The sequence below is a fragment of the Buteo buteo genome, chromosome 2, assembly GCF_964188355.1.
Source record: "Buteo buteo chromosome 2, bButBut1.hap1.1, whole genome shotgun sequence".
Classification (NCBI taxonomy): domain Eukaryota; kingdom Metazoa; phylum Chordata; class Aves; order Accipitriformes; family Accipitridae; genus Buteo; species Buteo buteo.
Window position 1 is genome coordinate 52307403 of NC_134172.1, and position 18622 is coordinate 52326024.

At 39.8% G+C, this 18622-nt stretch overlaps 1 protein-coding gene across 7 annotated transcripts in view; it reads right to left on the reverse strand.

Annotated features, from left to right (window-relative positions):
* TPK1 (thiamin pyrophosphokinase 1) overlaps positions 1-18622 on the reverse strand; it is a 320136-nt gene that overhangs the window by 122154 nt on the left and 179360 nt on the right. For 6 of the 7 annotated variants that reach the window (XM_075054676.1, XM_075054684.1, XM_075054657.1 and 3 more), the window contains one exon: positions 11327-11422. In XM_075054676.1, the coding sequence (XP_074910777.1) occupies positions 11327-11422 (96 nt within the window). Of the gene's footprint in view, positions 1-11326; positions 11423-15704; positions 15787-18622 lie in introns of those variants that run through there. The other variant, XM_075054692.1, reaches the window with a different exon arrangement.

Genomic DNA, 18622 nt, shown 5'->3' on the forward strand with positions numbered 1-18622 from the left:
TGCCCACACACTGGTCCGGGACCCTTGGAAAGCCTACAAAGGAGGTAAAACAAACCTGTGGTATTCCAAGGCAATGGGGTAGATCTTCTGTAGACAAGGGTAGCTGTATGAAACACTCCACCAGCAGCCCACAGGCGCTTATACCCAGATGAACAAAGAAAGCCAACTTCAACACTACGAGAGGGGAGATCTTTTCCTGTGGTTTCCTAAACCAGATATGTCTTTTCTTTAAAACTAATTTTCTGCCTATTTTTATTTCCATTCTGTCATGTTAAGTTTAGGTATCAAATTTTAAGGAAAGAATTGCAGATTTTGAAGGGAAAACATTCCGTACAAAATACAGAAAAGGATATTAGAAAATCTCCATTTCCATTAAAGCAGGATGCTATTTTTTTTTACTTCATCTGAGTAAGAGTTAATGGCTCAGGCGCTTTCCCTGCGTATCTTAACATTTAGCAATGAAGTCTGTATAAAAGACGCCACAAATAATGCAGAGCTGTAGGGCATCCTCACTCTCTTGCAGCAGCATCGCAGAGGAGATAATGGCAAAAGATGCATTTGTGGCTAACTAGGATGAGACGTTAGCTCTGCTATTTAAAAAGTTTAAACTTGGGTTCACACAGGTCTGAAGATCTCCCGATAGCTCCCAACAGAACAGTAATATTTTCAGCTGGTCTGAACATTAATCTTCATGACAAACAAGGGGATAATAGCCTCTCCTATTATACTCAAGGGACAGATATAAGACCTGAAACTAAAGACAGAAATTTTTTCCTGTGTCTCTCAGGTCCTATTCTGTAAATGGTTCCTCTTTTGAGTGATTTCACTGAATACTTGGGCAGTACAGAATTTTTTTTTTTTTTCCATGGGAGCGCAGATTTGCAGAACGAAGACTTGAATTTATACATTTGTTTCTAAGAGGCTGGAGATACTCTTATATTGAAGGAAGTAGGTTAGGATCATGGATGCTAATTTTTCTTTTCAGAGTAGGTTCAGTATTTATAGCAGGTAAGCTAAACATAGCCTGAATAATGTCAGCTTACACCCATTACAGAAGCTATTTTATTTTTCTACACTGTCCTCTAGACCGTATAAATTTAGCCATGCACTTAAAAAGAAATGAAGCATGATTTCTTAAACTGGAGGCGCTTGTGAAGCTGTAAACATTTTATGCTCACATTTAATTTGCACAAAATATTGAGCTTTAATTGTTCAGTACTTAGTTATTCAGTTGTTTAAAAGGGAAGCTTGATGGTTTATTTAGGCAAGTTGAAGAGACCATCCCGAGTCTCCTCCTTAGCAGTGACAAAGTTAAATTAAAAGGTAGCCGATTAAAAAAAGAACAGCGTGAGCATCAGAACTAGCAAAGCCTGGTTGCCAGTGTGGCTCTGCTATGAAGACCCTTCAATCCCTACCTCTGTTGAGCTTGTGCCACTGCGTTTTTTACAGTGGGAATACTGTAGGGGTCCTTCATGTATTACCAGGCAGCCTCATTTTCATAATATTTGTGAAGAGTTAAATTACTGTAAGCCCCTTTGCCCCTTCTTGAACACTACTGGTGTCAGCCAAGAGGTCCAGAGGTAAAGGTCACGGAAAGTCAAAGGACTGCAGAAGACAGTGAGGCCTCAGGACTACAGGCTAAACCATTTCTACGCAGCACCAGCCGCACAATTCTACTTTGCAGCAGTATTAATACCTTGCTCTTCCCTCTGCCCCCAATCGTCCTTTCTAGGTAAGGAAAAGAAAAAAAAGGAGAAAGATCCACCACAGCTTCAAAAGATTTGACCAATATTACAACTTCACTGTTTCTCTTGACTGTTAAAAGGCTGCACAATGTTATAAAAAGAGGGAAGATGTCACGGGGGGGGGGGGGGGGGGCGGAAACACCAACAAAACTGGTAAGGAAGCATTCTTACATGCACTACTTAGATGAAATAAGTTTCCTTGAACAGGATAAAAAAAGAAGCCACAGAAAAAGGTTAATTTGTTGACTCACCTACTGCTTGAAGGTCCAGATCATTGTAGTTTATGAAGTTATAAACTGTTCTCTCTAAAGCCAGTGTTTCTACACTCATGGATATAGAAAACTGCTAAAGGTTTTTATGAAACTATCTCACCAATAGCCAAAACTCTGTCATTTATTCTTGACAAGCATCTCCATTTAGTAGGAAGAAATCATGTTTGAGATGTGAAAAATGTCCTATTATAATCTGCAGTTAAAATTTGCTGTACCAGCACAATTTTCTTGATATGCTTAATTATAAAGATAAACTTATATGCCATTAACTAAGCAGAATTTCATAAAAATACTCATAAATTACAGGAGATTTCATAACACCACAGTATTCATGTGTCGAGCAGAAAAAAAATAAACCAAGTTATTTATTAAAATCTCAGGCAACAAACTGAGTCCTTGAACTGCAGAGAAACTCCTTGTGTCAAAACCTATGGCTGTTCAAGATTTCCTGCTACAATATCCACCTCCAAGACTCTGACAATGCAAGTACGACAGTCTTTTGTGAATAGTGGTATGTCAGTGTAGCCTGACTTTCCCAGCATGGAGGCAGTTAGAATCATAGAATCATAGAATCATTTAGGTCGGAAAAGACCTTCAAGATTATTGAGTCCAACCATTAACCATGCCCACTAAACCAGGTCCTGAAATACGCTGTCTGCCGCGGAGGATCCACAGGGGACATCACACACAGACCAATGTGATCAAGTGAAGCCCATTTACTACAACTTTTAGCACAGTTATATACCTTATGCGCTTATGCACACGCTTTATACAATACTCTAATTGGTACAATGCCCCATTTCATGCGGCGCTATCTTATCCTCTGTTGGCTGTTCAAGCTTCTTCATGAGGTGTCCAGCGGTTACTCATCTCATTCTTTGGCATCCAGGAGTTGTTTGTCAGGCTCTTCTTATCTTCCTTTTTCCCAGCGTACAAGGACACAGCGTCCTTGTCTGCTTCAGCACTTTGTAAACTTATGCTTAGTTCCCAGCTAAAGGCTGGATTGCTCACATGCCCTCGCCCAGCCAAGAAATCCTCAACACCTGTCTACTCGCTTTTTGAATACCTCCAGGGATGGTGACTCAACCACTTCCCTGGGCAGCCTATTCCAATGTCTGACAACCCTCTCAGTAAAAAATTTTTTCCTAATATCTAACCTAAATCTCCCTAGCCTCAACTTGAGGCCATTTCCTCTTGTCCTATCTCCAGCCACCTGACAGAAGAGACCAGGCCGAGGAAAACGACCAGCCTGGCTGAATGGGGAGCTTTTGCTAGGAGTCAAGAAAAAAAGGAGAGTTTATCATCTCTGGACGAAAGGGCGGGCAACTTGGGAGGAGTACAGGGATCTTGTTAGATCATACAGAGAGAAAATTAGAGAGGCAAAAGAAGCTAGAACTAAACTGGCCACTATTGTAAACGACAACAAAAAATGTTTTTACAAATATGTTAACAGTAAAAAGAATCCTAAGGAGAATATCTATCCTTTAATGGATACAGAAGGAAATGTAGCAACCAGAGATGAGGAAAAGGCCGAGGTACTTAATGCCTTCTTTGCCTCAGTCTTTAATAGGGAGACCAGTTATCCTCAGGCTACTCCGTGCCTTGAGCTAGAAGGTAAGGATGAAGAGCAGAACATGCCCCCCTTAATCCAGGAGGAAATAGTTAGTGACCTACTACACCACCTGGATACTCACAAATCTATGGGACCTGATGGAATCCATCCAAGAGTACTTAGGGAACTGGCAGAGGTCCTTGCCAAGCCACTCTCTATCATCTATCAGTGATCCTGGTCAACAGGGGAGGTCCCAGAGGACTGGAGGCTTGCCAATGTGAAGCCCATTTACAAGAAGGGTCAGAGGGAGGATCCAGGGAACTACAGGCCTGTCAGTCTGACCTCAGTACCAGGGAAGATTATGGAACGGTTTGTCTCGAGAGCACTCACATGGCAAGTCCAGGATAAGAAGGGGATCAGGCCCAGTCAGCATGGGTTTACGAAAGGCAGGTCCTGCTTGACCAACCTGATCTCCTTCTATGACCAGGTGACCCAACTAGTGGATGAGGGAAAGGCTGTGGATGTTATCTTCCTTGACTTCAGCAAGGCCTTTGGCACTGTCTCTCATGGCATTCTCATGGCATAGTCCTTGAGAAGCTGGCGTCTCATGGCTTGGACAAGTGTACTCTTCACTGGGTGAAAAACTGGCTAGATGGACGAGCCCAGAGGGTTGTGGTGAATGGGGTGAAATCCAGTTGGCGGCGGGTCACAAGTGGTGTTCCCCAGGGCTCGGTGTTGGGCCCTGTTCTGTTTAATATCTTTATCAATGATTCGGATGAGGAGATTGAGTGCACCCTCAGCAAGTTTGCAGACGACACCGAGTTGGGAGGCAGGGTCGATCTGCTTGAGGGTAGGAAGGCTCTACAGAGAGATCTGGACAGGCTGGATCAATGGGCTGAGGCCAATTGTATGAAGTTCAACAAGGCCAAAGCTGTGCTCCGGTAAAGGAGAAGGGGCTGGAGGGGGGAGGAGAATCACCTCTCCTATCAAAAATAGTTAAAAACAGGACAAAATTGGTGGTTACAAAGGGAACAGTATATCACCTGTAGTAACCTCACATTTACTGTTTCAAATATATTTAGCCTTTGACTAAGTTGAGAGAACAGTAGCTGGCTTCCTTATTAGCTTCCACAGACTTGTTAAGGAGCATATTCTTGATCTCTCCCATCCCTTGAACTGCCTAAACAAATGGTATTTTTTCCCCCCTCCCCAAAGCTTGATATGCAGTTACTCTTTTTTAAACAAACAAACAAAAATCAATGCATACTCCAGAAATCCCACTCTGCTTCTGCCTTTTTTGTTTACATTACCTTCATAGACCAAATACAAGCCCCAGTAGAGTATAAAAGGATTACATAAGAGAATTTCTCAGTATGGGATGCACTGTGTTCTTGCAGGCACCCATTTTGCATGAAACTATTCTAACACAAAGATATGCAGTGTGTCTTGATGCCCACACCTATAGTGAAACAAGTAGACAGCCTGCTTCCTTCACATGAAATTAGGGTGTTTCTCTTTGGGAACTGGCAAGTTCTGATATCCTGTATTACAAGAAATGTACTTTGCCATACCTTTACAATGGGAAGCCTTAAAATAATTCAGCAGTAGGAAAGATGGGTTACATACTGCATTCATGGAAGGTGGATTTGGACCTTAAGAGTCACAATAGTTGGCACTCAAGGATATGTCTGTACACCCTATAGAAGGGATTTACTCCTGGTGAAAGATATGATGAAATTCTACATTTTAGAAGTGGGAATTAACAGGAAACACTTTAGATCCATTTGTTTCTTTCTGACAGGAAAGGTTTATGAAGAGGATTACTATTAATAACTCATGAAAAACTTTTGATACAGTACTTGACAGTATAGAAACCTTTTCATTACACGTATTTAACTTCCCCTAAAATACATCTCATTTGCATTTTCTATTCTCCTCCTGTGAGGCATTAAGAAGAAAAACTCAACAGTGCCACCAAAACCGAACAGGTTCATTCTTAGCCCTGCCTCCTATATGGAATTTGGAGATAGAGCCACAAACTTGAGGGTCCTTGTAAAAGCTTCACACTCCAGCTCCATGGCAGCTTTGGTATCTTCCAGACTGCCTCTCCCCTGTTCATGGTATTTAGTTACTTCCCTCTTCCCAGATCCCAGTAATGGCCTGTCCTTATTCCTAGGCTTTCCTTTAAAAGCTATTCCCGCTACTGTTCTGGGTCCCCAAAAGTTTTCAGAAATGAAAACAAGTAGTGATCTGGCATGAAATTACCAACTACTAATGTGAACAGCAGAATTATGATTCAGTCAGGAACTGAAGCTGACATATTTACTGTTACAAAAATGTCATGTCATCACGAATAAGCTCAACTGATAGACAAAACCAATGCTAACCCAAACAGAACCTGGTACTTGCAATAACTATACCTTTTCTACATGGGACCGCTCTTTATGTAAAAAATTATTCTCTTTTAAAGTATTTTCTGATTTTCATTTTAGAGTATTTTCTGTTTTCCTTCAGGGTCTATTTTCTTTATGTAAAGACAAACCAGAGAGTGCTTAATAAGCTGTTTGAACACTGCATAGCTGGAAGTGGTACATGAACATCATCGCTTCATTGTTTTCTCTTCAGCACTATAAACACAGGACTTCACTAATATTATGTTTAGTTTTGCCTCCTTCAACAGAAAAGAAAGTGGACTGATTTGACAGTTTCTTTAAAAGGGCAAAGAGAAGCATGCTTGCATTCACTTAAAAGAAGTAATATCCTAGACTACCGACAGACTGAACCCTTAAAATGTAATTTTAAGATGGAAATGTTAGTATAGTATCCCTTTACTGCAACGGGTTTTTAGGAAGAGTTGGTTTGGATTTTTTCATATTGACACTGATGCTTTCATCAATTTAAACACACTAACATTAAACCACTAAAAGGCATGTAGGTTTCAATAAAATTCATTTTTTATATCTTAAGCCCATATAACCAAATGAGCTGCTTTAACTTTTTTTAAGCAGAAAAGATAATAAAGTTGAATGAAAAGTCCCAGAGCTTAGTTTTAAGACTAAATGGTATTTTAGATGAAACAGTTAAAGAAAGCAGAGTTTGTAACTCTGAGATGAAGATAATGACTTAAATTTATCTTTACATTATGAGGATTTTTCTTGGAGCTGCATAATTGATAAACACACTTCCACTTCTCACTGGTGTGAGCTGCTATGAGCTGCCTGTGACAGTGACACTGCTACGGAAATAGCACTTGATGAAGATTGGGAATTGGAAGATCATCCCCAGCTGTACCACTAGTATGCCGAGAGACTGGACAAGTTGCTTCTGTACTGCTTTCTGACTTGCAAATCAAAGATAATCGTGTTCACTTTTAATGAAAGATCTGTTGATCTCTAAATAAGAGATATTTTAAGTATTCCTATCGTTTTGTCAGTTCAATTGGTTTCCTGAAATAGCTTGTGTTACATGACAGAAAATTAAGAACAGAAAGTAGTACCAGACAGAAATTACTGTAAATAAGTTTACTTGAAGTTCTTGTAATGCAGAAAGGAAAGTACTCACATAACCACAGAATGGATAAAATTGTGATTAAAGCAGCAAAGCAAAATGTGCACACCTAGTGTTCAATAGACCATAAACAACGTAAAAGAAACACGTGGCAGAAATAAAGACAGAGTTATTAAGACATTAAAAAAGCATCACACAGGGCCAGGAAGGTATACTGCCAGGAAATTTGTGCTTTTATATACATACATGCACGTGCATGTTTGTGCATGCATACTCACAGTCATGCAGAAAGAGAAAGAGAAATATCTAACAACCTTTAGGTTGGAAAGAAGCTTCAGGAGTCACGATTCTGTTGGTGGTACTTCACTGCTTCACCCATCCAATACAATGCAATTCACAAATGAATTAGGGCTGTGGAGAGGGAAAATTAAGACTGATTCTAGCTTGCACTTATAAAGGGTACTGTTTGTTCTAACATTCACTGCAGTATGTAATTATAAATACATATAATTAGGTGTCTTAGATATCACAAAATGACCCCAATGCTGCTTTCTGCATGACTTGGCTATGCAATCAAAATATACAACGTAAACCAAAAATGAATGACTCTGAGGATTCAGAAACTATTCTAAGAGTTTTTATTTGAGACATAAGGAAAAAGCAGTTATGAATTTGGCTAATTATTCTAGAAGATAGACTTACTGCTGTTTATATTGAACAAGAAGTTAAAGAACTAACAGGGTGTTTCTTCTCCCAGATTTGTGTCTCAGTTGACCATCAACTCCAATTGCATCTTTCCTTGTCGTAAAGGCATTTCTAAGGCCTCTTCTCAAACTGAATTCTCCAACAACCAGTAAAATTCTAACTTTGCAGCATTCTCTCTAGCAGGGAAACTGAGTGTCTATCTCACCTTCACTCCCATCCAGGTGACCTCAGAGAAAGCTTGCTGTTTGACATGATTATCTTTCAGTACTTTATTCCTCTACTTAAAAGTTATTTGCTCAAAAGCTATTTGGGTGAGCAGGAAGGAAGAGAAGGAGGAGGATGGATGTGCAGAGACATGGAAAGTAAATTACACAGACTTAATTCCCTTGGAACAAAATATTGCCCCCATACGTTCACGTGAGCTCAAAAACCTCCTTGACATAGAACTTCCGTAGAGGTGACTGATAGATAAGAGTAGAAATTTTAAATGTTCAGTATAGCAGATAAATGATAACTTATTCTCTAACCAACAGAGGAACATCTGTTTCAAATATCTCAGTGCCTCACAGTTGAATTTCATCCAGACAAACTATGTCACAGGATTGTGGATCCATGATATACATTGAATGTAATTTCTTAGCTTAACTTATTGCTACCCAGAAAGAGCAGCAAACACAGCATGACTGTGTTATCAATTATTTTTTTTTTTAAATACTAAAGAGATACTTTGCTTGTTTAGTAACTTCAACTGTAAATCACGGGGAAACAGATTTGTAGTTTCTCTTTGTCATATTCCTCTTTAACAAGTGCTCTGGATAAGCCAAACAGAGGGGGTAAAAATCAAAGCTGGAGACATACATATTTTTCCCGGAACCAGGAAGACACTTCCCACGTAGTTAATACTCTCAGTTAAAAGGAAAGCTTTTGTAATCTTTTTTTCCAGAAGGAAAAAACCCCACATTGTGACATGCAAGTTTGTACTTCAGGCCAAAAATGCAAATGCAGATGAAGAACCCCTTCTCTATCCATTTCTAGTTTTCAGACCCTGGCCCTTCTTTTCTTCTCAGCTGCATGTACTCCCCAGGTGACCACAGAATTCAATGGCAGCTTTCTTCTCTGAAGAAATCTGCATTCTCCTCAAAGATTTTAGATATATGGCTTGAACAGTCTGTTTCCTTACCACTTGACATTTTTTATGCCAGAACGTTACCCATAAAGATGATGAAATTAAATGCAAATTTAGGTATTTAAAGAGGCTAGAGTTTCAGTGGAGCCAAGTGGTTACATCCATGGACTGAGGCCAGTATATGTTGCAAACGGTCAGAATCTCTGTGTTACTGGGGGACCAGGCATCAAGCTAAGCACTGCATTATCAGGGCATACAGAAGACTCACCAAGCCTCCTACTAACAAATTATACCTAACACTTCTGAACAAGGGGCAAATTGGAACCCAAACTAGTAATTTATACAGTTGTGATACAGTTTTGGGTTCCATTTGCTTAAGTTTCATGTATTATTTGCCTAAGTTGAATAAACGACTTCTTGAAACTCCTTATGTCAGAAAATGCAGAAGACCAAAAATAGAAATGCATGCTTTAGGTAGCGTACATGAATCTGCTGATAGCATCTTACTATGTTTTATGTAACAGACACTGCAAGCAAGAAGCAGCTAGGTACTTAGTTTTAGAAAACATATCTGTGTTACTTCTTCCACCTCTGAAAAACTCAGACTGTATTTAAAGCACATCTTACATGTAACAGCATGAAAATTTAACTGAACTGAAATCTTAGGTTTAGTGCATTGGCATGAAGTCTACACAATTACTGCAATTACAGTCTGTCTTGTACTTTACAAATATCATCAAGGATTACAATGCAGTATCCTTTAGCCAACTTAACAGGGTTTTACTTAGGAGAGTGATCAAAGAATTCAAAGTTTTGCAAATAGACTACTTATTGTTGAAACACATCTGTAGCTGTCATGTTCCCATTGCTCTTATTTTAACTACACATTGATTATTCATTATAAAACCTCTTGTGATAGCTTAAAAAAAATCCCTCTATAGCAATAGCTGGGATTTGATAACGAACCGAATCCAGGAAACACTTGAGTTCTCCTTCATTTTACGGGTAATTCTGTTAAGAGGGAAGCACCTTACTTGCCAAAGTCAAAACAAATCCTAGGCGTAGGTGGCTCATCTGTTCTGATGGCACTTATTATCATTCGTGTCCTAGATGGCAAGACAGCCCTCTGTGTTCTTGTAATGATAAATTATAGGGGGAAAAATATAAGCTATCATATAAAAGTTTCCTGGCTCACAGCCAGACAGATAAGAGAAGTGTACGGAGAAACCCTCCCATCTCTGTCTACACTGACGGGGAAAAAAACCTGATGAACAACAGTATGTATTGAGGGCAGCAAGAGGAGACACAACTGCAGATGGGCGTTGTGCAACAGCACTCTGAAACGTCCCATGGACATATATTTCCTTTCGAAGATCAAGACATTTCCAAATAGCTTAAGCAAAACCTGGTTAATTATTTATCAGCCTGGAGTGAGGAGAGAAGAAAGAGGGAGTGGTATTGGCATTTCCATCTCTTTCTGCTTTGCTGGAGTACAGTGATCTCAGGAAGTCAGGCAACTTTCCTACCCTGCTACAATGAAAATGGGAAAAGAGGAGGTTTACACATCTCCTTACATCTTGTGCTGTTGTTTTCATTTTCTTACATGACTCTTACCCTCACTGTTGGTAAGAGGATGCAGCAGCTGTTTCCTCTCAATTCCTTTCGCCCATACGTATAGAGCTGAAGAGAGAGCTCAGCCCTTACGAATGACTGCTCCATGGGGAGGAAAGGGCAGCAATCCGAAGAGCACATCTGCCATCGACTCATCATGTTGGAAATTCCCAAGGAATTTTAACGTTGCATTTCAGAGAGATGAAACAAGTGGGCCTCCAAACCTGAACTGTGGAAGGGGAAGGGGAATGTTGCCTCCTTTGCCTTTCCAATGAAATGAGCAGCTGACAACTCCATATGGCTCCTTTTAAGTTTAGTGCACTGCTTGCTCTGCAAAGGTTCCCTTTGATTCCAGGGGAACCTTTTGCAGAAGGAGGTATTGCTTACCATACGTAATATTGGCAGGATAAGATTTCCCCTCCTATCTCACCTTTGGGAGTGGAGAGGAAGGAGATGAACATCAAGGCTGAGCGTGCCAAGACTTGAAAATATATTTACATGCCGAAGTGGGACTCTTGCTTTGAACATCAGCCACAACAGCTCTTCTGCACTTTGTGTAGTTCATTAACAGAGATCAATACAAGCTGGCTTTTAAGAAAGCCAATGCTTGTTCATTGACACACTGCATAATTCCTTTTAGCAAAAGCGTCAATGCTTACAAGGTGTGCAGTAAATTATGGCAAAACCGCAGAATGCAAGGCTACAGAAAATATTGTTTCATTTCAGTGCAAACTTAAAACATAAACTAAATACATTGAGAGGAAGAGTAATTACTAAGAACCATAGACAAAAGACGTGTTGCCTTTACCTGGAGGCTGTTCTTCTCTATCTTCTTCTGGAGTATCTGCAGGCACTTGGTGAAATCTGTGAGGTCCTGATCCATGGTCTCAATTAACTCACATCCCTAGTGAAGAAGCAGCAGAACAGAGAGAAAAAAAAATTATGTCAGTCATCTTTCAGTTTTGAGAACTAATGCTGTCTTTGGTGAAATTAACTGCAGTCAAGAACTCTTAAAGACTCTGCATGGAGATGCAGAATTAAGTAAAATACTATTATTCTTGCAGAGCCCAAAGACTGTAGGTCCCAGCAGAACAAATTATTATGAAACAGCAGTTTGATAGGCACAGGAGTAGATATTCAAAACCCGTCGAGTACATTTGTGAGTTTAGATAAGCATGTTCTACTATGCTCTGCTGGATTGACAAGTTCTGGTATAATTAACCCTGGGTCATCAGTAACTTTCACAATCAGGTTCCAGGAAAATGACTGTCCTCTCTGGTGCTACAGTTATTACGTTTCTGTTACATATATTCAAATGTGTATAAATGTAAGCATACAAAAGTGTTCAAGCTTCCCGGCACCAGCGCACAGTACTAGTTAATTTGCAGTGATACAACAATTTCCTTGCAGTGGGGTAATATGGATGAGAGAATGTTAAAGTGGAGAAGAGCATGGGTTCAGGTTTCTTAATTGAGAGTTAAAGCAATTCCTAAGTCTCTGATAAAAAGCTGAGTAAGGAAAAGTGGAGTATATCTACCACATAAAGTCACTATTCAAAGAGGTTTCAAGGATACAAAATACCCAATACAGCAGCATAAATTAAAATAAGAACAATACACAATGGATTTAGAGGTTCCCACTCCTACCACTTCAAGGTCCCCTTAAAAGCCTCCTAGCTTTGTCTTTATCTGACAGATTTTATGTTTCTGCTATACACAATAACAACTGATAAGAGAAAAGTATACAGACTACAGAATCTTTGTACATGTGCCTGTGTGTATAAAGCACATCAGAAAAAAACCCCAAATGTTAAAGTTGCTTCTACCTTAGTGGTAAAAATAAAGGCACAGAAGACAAAATTTCCCAGATCAGTGTGCACGGATGGAGTTTAGTGGACTGCAGCCAACAAAATAATGAGCATCCAATAGGAAGACATACATTATCACCGAAATGCTTCCCCGCACAGCCAGAATGCATATAAAACCAAACAAAACCATCATGCAGTAGGGGATTTGGATGAAGTGGAAGAGATAAGGGAGGAGATAATGGCATGTTTTTTATTATACATCTTCTCTTCCCTCCTCAAAAACTTCTGGAAGGAAACCTGGTCAAAAGCTGTAGCCTTTCTGATACCTATTATTGCTGTAAATACCTTTTCGAGTAGTAATAACAGGCCCAGTGAGGTGAAGTAATGCTGCTGCCACCACGAAGAGGCTAGGGAAAATGCAACTGGAGCCTGGAGTTAGTGCTAAGCGTCATACAATTTGAAGAGCTACCATGTCTCCACTCTTCACCAGGAAAGGCCGAAACATAAAATTGGCAGGGGGGAGAAGGGACGCAAGCCATCTGGAGTCTGTAATGAACATGTGAGTTGTGCAACGCCAGCCAGAGACACCAAGGGAGCCCAAGAAAGGTATAGGGATGTTCAGGCCCACTAAGAAAGCTCACAGTTGGATCTGAAAATTACTGAAGGTAATTTGTTAATCAAAACCACTCTGATTGAAAAGATGTCTCATTCACTAAGAACGGGGTGCTCTCAGACAGTCTCGTTATCAGCATTGATAGTGGCAAGAGAGACCAAGCTGTGAGAAACAGTGAACAGACAGAACCTCCCCAGTCTTTCACAATCAGCCTTTGAACAGCACGAGAACGTGACAGATGAAGACTGAATCAATGGCAGGGACAGGTACTGCTGAGCATGGGGGAAGAGACAGAACCCGAGTTACCAGTTCTTAAATTAGCAGTAGAGAAGGAAGGTCTTTTATCTTTTGCCAGGGCCATTCCTTGGCTTCACAGCGCTGGCAGAAGTAAGTGGTTTATAGGTACCAATTTATAAATAAAAGATTTAAACCCCACTCTCCTCCAGCACTTTGAAATACTCCTTCCTGCAGTCACTAACAAGCCTGATCTCCTCCTTGGACAGTCAGGTTTTGGCAGCTGCAGGTAGGCTGCAATTCTGCTTTCCACCCAGGGAAGACCAAACTGTCTGTGTTTTTTTCTTTTTTTAAGTGATGATCTACAACAGCTCTAATTATTTTATTATTTTGTGCTTTCTACTATTAAAAACATTTCACTTGAGGTTAGTTCTTGCCTAGCTTCTCAGGATGTTCTCTGATAAGAAAAATATTTTGGAGCAACTACGAGGTACCACCAAGGTAAGATAACATCAGCATGGTGGCTGGAGAGCACCGTAGGTCATCTACCACAGCTCCAGAAGAAAGCCGTGATGCACCACACATAGACATCCTATGTTCAGACCTGCTACTGTCTTTTGCCCATATTCAGAATAAAAGGCCTCAAATACATGTCACAGAGATGCAATCTAAATGTGTAAACAGGATGTCAAACGCACAATTCATTAAAGGCAGGTCACTGTACCTGTGATATTGATACCAAGAGGGTACTGTGGCAGCCGTAACTAAAACCAAAACTTGGCTTAACAGCGGTATCCTGAAACTGTTTACTCACTGTCTGCACCTTTGACACTTCATGCAAGTACTGCTGTAGATCATACTGAAAATTTTTGACAGAGTGCCACCGTTAAAGCCACCACTTCCTTCAAATTAAACTGTGATTTCTCATTCTCTTTCCACATCAAGCAGATAAACAATTCTGGAACTGGCAGAGATTCAGAACTGCTCCTTTTGACATAGTGGCAAAGAGACTGGCATGGTTAGACTGTACTGGGGAAGTGGACAGGCAGCAGCACTCGCATCTTCCTGCATCCTCTTTACAGCCTCGCTGGAATTAGTATCTGTGCAGTTCATGTTCACTGATGGTAAGAGAGTTTTAGATAAATCTGTTGCTCCTGACATATCAAATCCAATATTTTATACCACAGAATTGGACGATAATTCAAATGCTGTTCTTGTTAACCTTCACCATATTATTCCTGAATGACAAAAACCTTGAAGACAGAGCTTTCTGATACAGCCAGGGTTTAATAACAGTATAACAATTGCAAGATAGGCAATAACACTTTTATTTTTATAGATACCTGCTCAACTTAATAACATTAACCTTTGGTAAGAAAGTTAAAAAGCCAAACAAATTTAACATTAGGAAAGGTTAGAAAAATCAATACCACACAGCAGGAAAGAAAACAATAGATTGCATCTGATGACGATGTAACTTTGCTGAATGATAGGATGAGGCACACAGAATTAGGCTTTGGCTGTTCTGCCTTATTATAGCAGTTACGGGAGGCACATTGCTAAAGAAGGAGGAGTGTGCCAGACAAATATAATAGGATTATTGAACCCTATATTTCAGACAGACACTGAAATCAGACAGGCACTGAAATGTCAATCTGAACATCTCAGCATTTCTCCCAGTTTTAGAAATACTATGCATCACAGCATGTGTGTTTGAAGATAGCAGTGTGCAGGTGTCCATTCCCCCATGTCCTTATTAATCTCTTATTAAAAGAAAGTCATGTTTGTTCTTTCTCTAATCTTTCTAGGCATGAGAATATAATTAGGACAGAATGCATAAAATATCCTAATTTGTACTCTATCTCCAAGACCCTCCTACAGCAAGCCATTTGAGTCTATCTTTTGAAGCCTGTGTCTGGCTGTGCTCACTGAGTGCACCAGTGATGTCCAGTTCAGTCTTTTAACAACTCCTGTTGTACTGAGGCTCAATTTTGAGGTATCAATCTCAACACAGATGCACTTATGTATAGTGTTAATGGCAGACACAGGACAACCATATATCCTCAAGTTAAAAGAGAAGGAAGACAGCTTACAGAGCCTCTCAAAACCACAGGACAGACAAATAAAGTTTAGGGAACCTATATAAATTAAATGGTATTTCTAAACATTCTCCTTCCCCTAGACCTCAGCTGCCCTCTCACCTGCCCAAACAGTAATGCAACCAATCAATCCCAATATCTCATAGACCAACTGAGTAAGAGCTATAGGTACACAGAACTATTTCAGTTGGAAAGGACATTTCAAAGTCATCTGGTCCAACCTCTTGCTCCAAGTAGGTTAGATTTGCTCAGGTTGCTCAAGGCCCTTTCCAGTCTAGGTTGAGTATCTCCCAGGCTGAAGACTCCACAACTTCTCTGGGCAACCTCTTCCAGTGCTTGACCACTCTTGTGTGAAATTTTCTTTCCCAGTGTCAAACTGGGATCTCCTGTATTGCAAATTGTGGTTGTTGCTTCTTTTCCTACCCCTGCTTACCTTAAAGAAGAGTCTGGTTCTGTCTCTTCTCTGCCTTCCCATTAGGAAGTTGAAGACAGCAATATGATCTCCCATTCACCTTTTCTTCTGGAGGCTGAACAAACCAGTTTCCCTCAGCCTTTTCTCATGCATCATGTGCTCTTAGACTTCCCTAACATACATTTTCCTTACTTGCACTACATCGGCATGCAATATTTCCACCTCAAAGAGCCTGAAGAGGTCAATTAGCAGCAAGGAGGTAGAGGGTTCCTAGTTCTCTCCTTTTTAATGTAAATTTCTGGCCCAGGGAATTTCAGTCATTTCGCCCCTCTGGTATCCTCTTCCACTTTTGCCCACTTGAAGAATAACCCCAAACCTCCACGTTCTTCATATACTAGCTGCAGTCACTTGAATGTTTTGAACCCCCAAACATTTTCATAACCAAATAGGCAAACAAGTATTTACACTCTGAATTGGACTCAATGCATTTGATACTGATAAACAACTGTAGGAAAAAGCATACACGGATCCAAGGAAAGTGCTGCTCTAGACAATGAATAGAAAGGGACCACAAGGTCTCACTGCGGGTCTTGGACCAGGCCTAGCAAAGATGATAAACATGCTGATGCATAATAAAACAAGTTTAACAGATGACAGACAACAGATTATGTTCTACCACCTTGCCTATAGCAGGAAGGTGGTGTTGTGAGAGCAGAGCATTCAATCAGTATCGGAAATAAAAAAAACCCTAGTTTGGGAAACATTTCTTGCAGAGATGGCAGTCACCCAGACAGTGGTCATCTTTATTGTTGGCCCAGTATTTCACAGATGATCCAAACCAACTCTCTCAGAGTGGAAATCAAGTCTAGCATGGGATAAAGATGGAGCAGGCTAGAATGTCACATGAGGTTTCTGAAAACATTTAAAGAGACAGGATTGGAGAAAGACAGAACAAGAATATCTAGCTTGAGCTACTGATAGGCATAAAAGCTGCATAGATTTCCTACAGGCTGTAAGTTACTAGAGACTGATGTAGTAAGATGGCACCAAAACCACGGAGCTGTTTTATGTCTATGAATTACAAACTGGCAAAAAAATTAATGAATTGAATCCTTTTGCATTTTGGGAGTAGGATGCAAGTATGGAAAGCAAAGCAGTTAAGTTCACTGATTTCTTTTGGGAGTTTCAAATACTGTTGAATAACAAGTATTGGAACAGCTTCTCTTTTGATCAGCTTAATTGCATGAATTGCCTTTTGATTTCTGTAGTAGAGAACAAAACAAATATGTGCAATTGGTGAAATTATTTTGGATATTTAAATAGCCAAAAATACATAATTAAGTGAAATGCATTTTCTTTCAGTTTTTGGACTCAAATTTGGCTGACTGCTTGGCATCAGCGCAAAGCTAATACTGTACAGATTGCTTGGCCCTCAGTTCTGGGGTGGATGATGTTTTGACTCGTCCAATTGCACATTAAGTGGTGCTGCCATTCAGATTAACTAAAAGAATTTATTAATCATGTTGAAGCATATGCACTGGAAGCCAAATAACTGAAATCCACACTCAAGTGAAAGCCCTATTAGTGAAAAACAAACCAAGAATGTTCAGTTTTGACCATCACTTCTAACCTTATATAACACCACTTGATTTATTAAACAATTAAACTGGTGGCATACTATCTGGTGGCATGAAACAAAACCAGTAAATATATGTAAACATATGCACACCTGCGCAAACCAAAAGCTACATGAACTTGTCAAATTTGACAAGCGTTAAAAAAAAAAAGACGACCTCTGTAGTTGAAACTTTGACTGCAACAGCTGCAGCCTCTCCTCCCTTCCCCTATTTCTACTTTGATAGAGTCTTTTTCAAAGTAAATAAAATGTTTCCTGGTTTTGTTTTTAATGAGGCAGCATGTGGCTTCTGGTGGAGGATAGCTTTTTTATACAATATATTTGAAGTTGAGATAGCAGCAATGAAAGCGTTCTTCTGCATTAATTAGGTTGCCCCCTTTCAAAAGAAAAGTCTATTGTTCATGAAATCATGGCAATTACTTAAAATGAACAAAATATGAGTCTGGTTGGTTGGTATTTGACCAATACTATAGAAAGCCAACATGCCTTCTTTGCCACCTATAACAAACTGAAAAGCAGAAAACCAAACGTTTCTAAATCGAAGAAACCAAACCCAAGGAAAAAACACTCACAGATTTAAAAGAAATAAACAAAAAAACCAAACAGCACAGTTAACGTTCCATTTGCTGGATAAATTCCCCATATTTATCTGTACTGGTGCAAATTCTTCTCATTTTAAGTTTGGTGAATGAAAGTAAACATCTTAAATACTCACCTACAGGTCAAAAAGTGCAATAAAATATATGTCATTGCAACACCTTTACCAGAAGACCACTAATGTCTTTTAAAACTTTTAAATAACCAAGTGGAAAGGTAAGAGCTTTGCGTGAGAAAATTGAGGTAGAAAGGTCTGTCAGGAGCTGCAGTCTCATATATACAACCTGTATCTCTCCATACCATTTCTGGCATTTAAACAATAGACGTACATTTGTACATCCCTGTGCAACCCAGATATGTTATTTCTCCAAGCTGATGATTAAAACTGAGCACAGCACAGCAGTGACAGCCACCTGCTATTTTTGGATCTTCTCTGAAATTTCCCTTATGTGCTCTTCCTTCTCTGAAAAACAAAGGTTCAGAGAGAGGAGTTTTAATTGATGGTCAGGCTCCCTCTGTAATCAGTACTGTGAAAAGCTTTTGTCTATTAAGCTGATTAGGCCCTTTGGATCCTAACCTACTGATAGGACTGGTTATGGTACCTTGCTTTTCTTGGAAGGTAACCTGGAAACAGGAATTGCTATTCTGTCTGTGTGCATTTATATATGAAGATACGAGGTAGCTCGTGTAAGGGAAATGAGAGTGC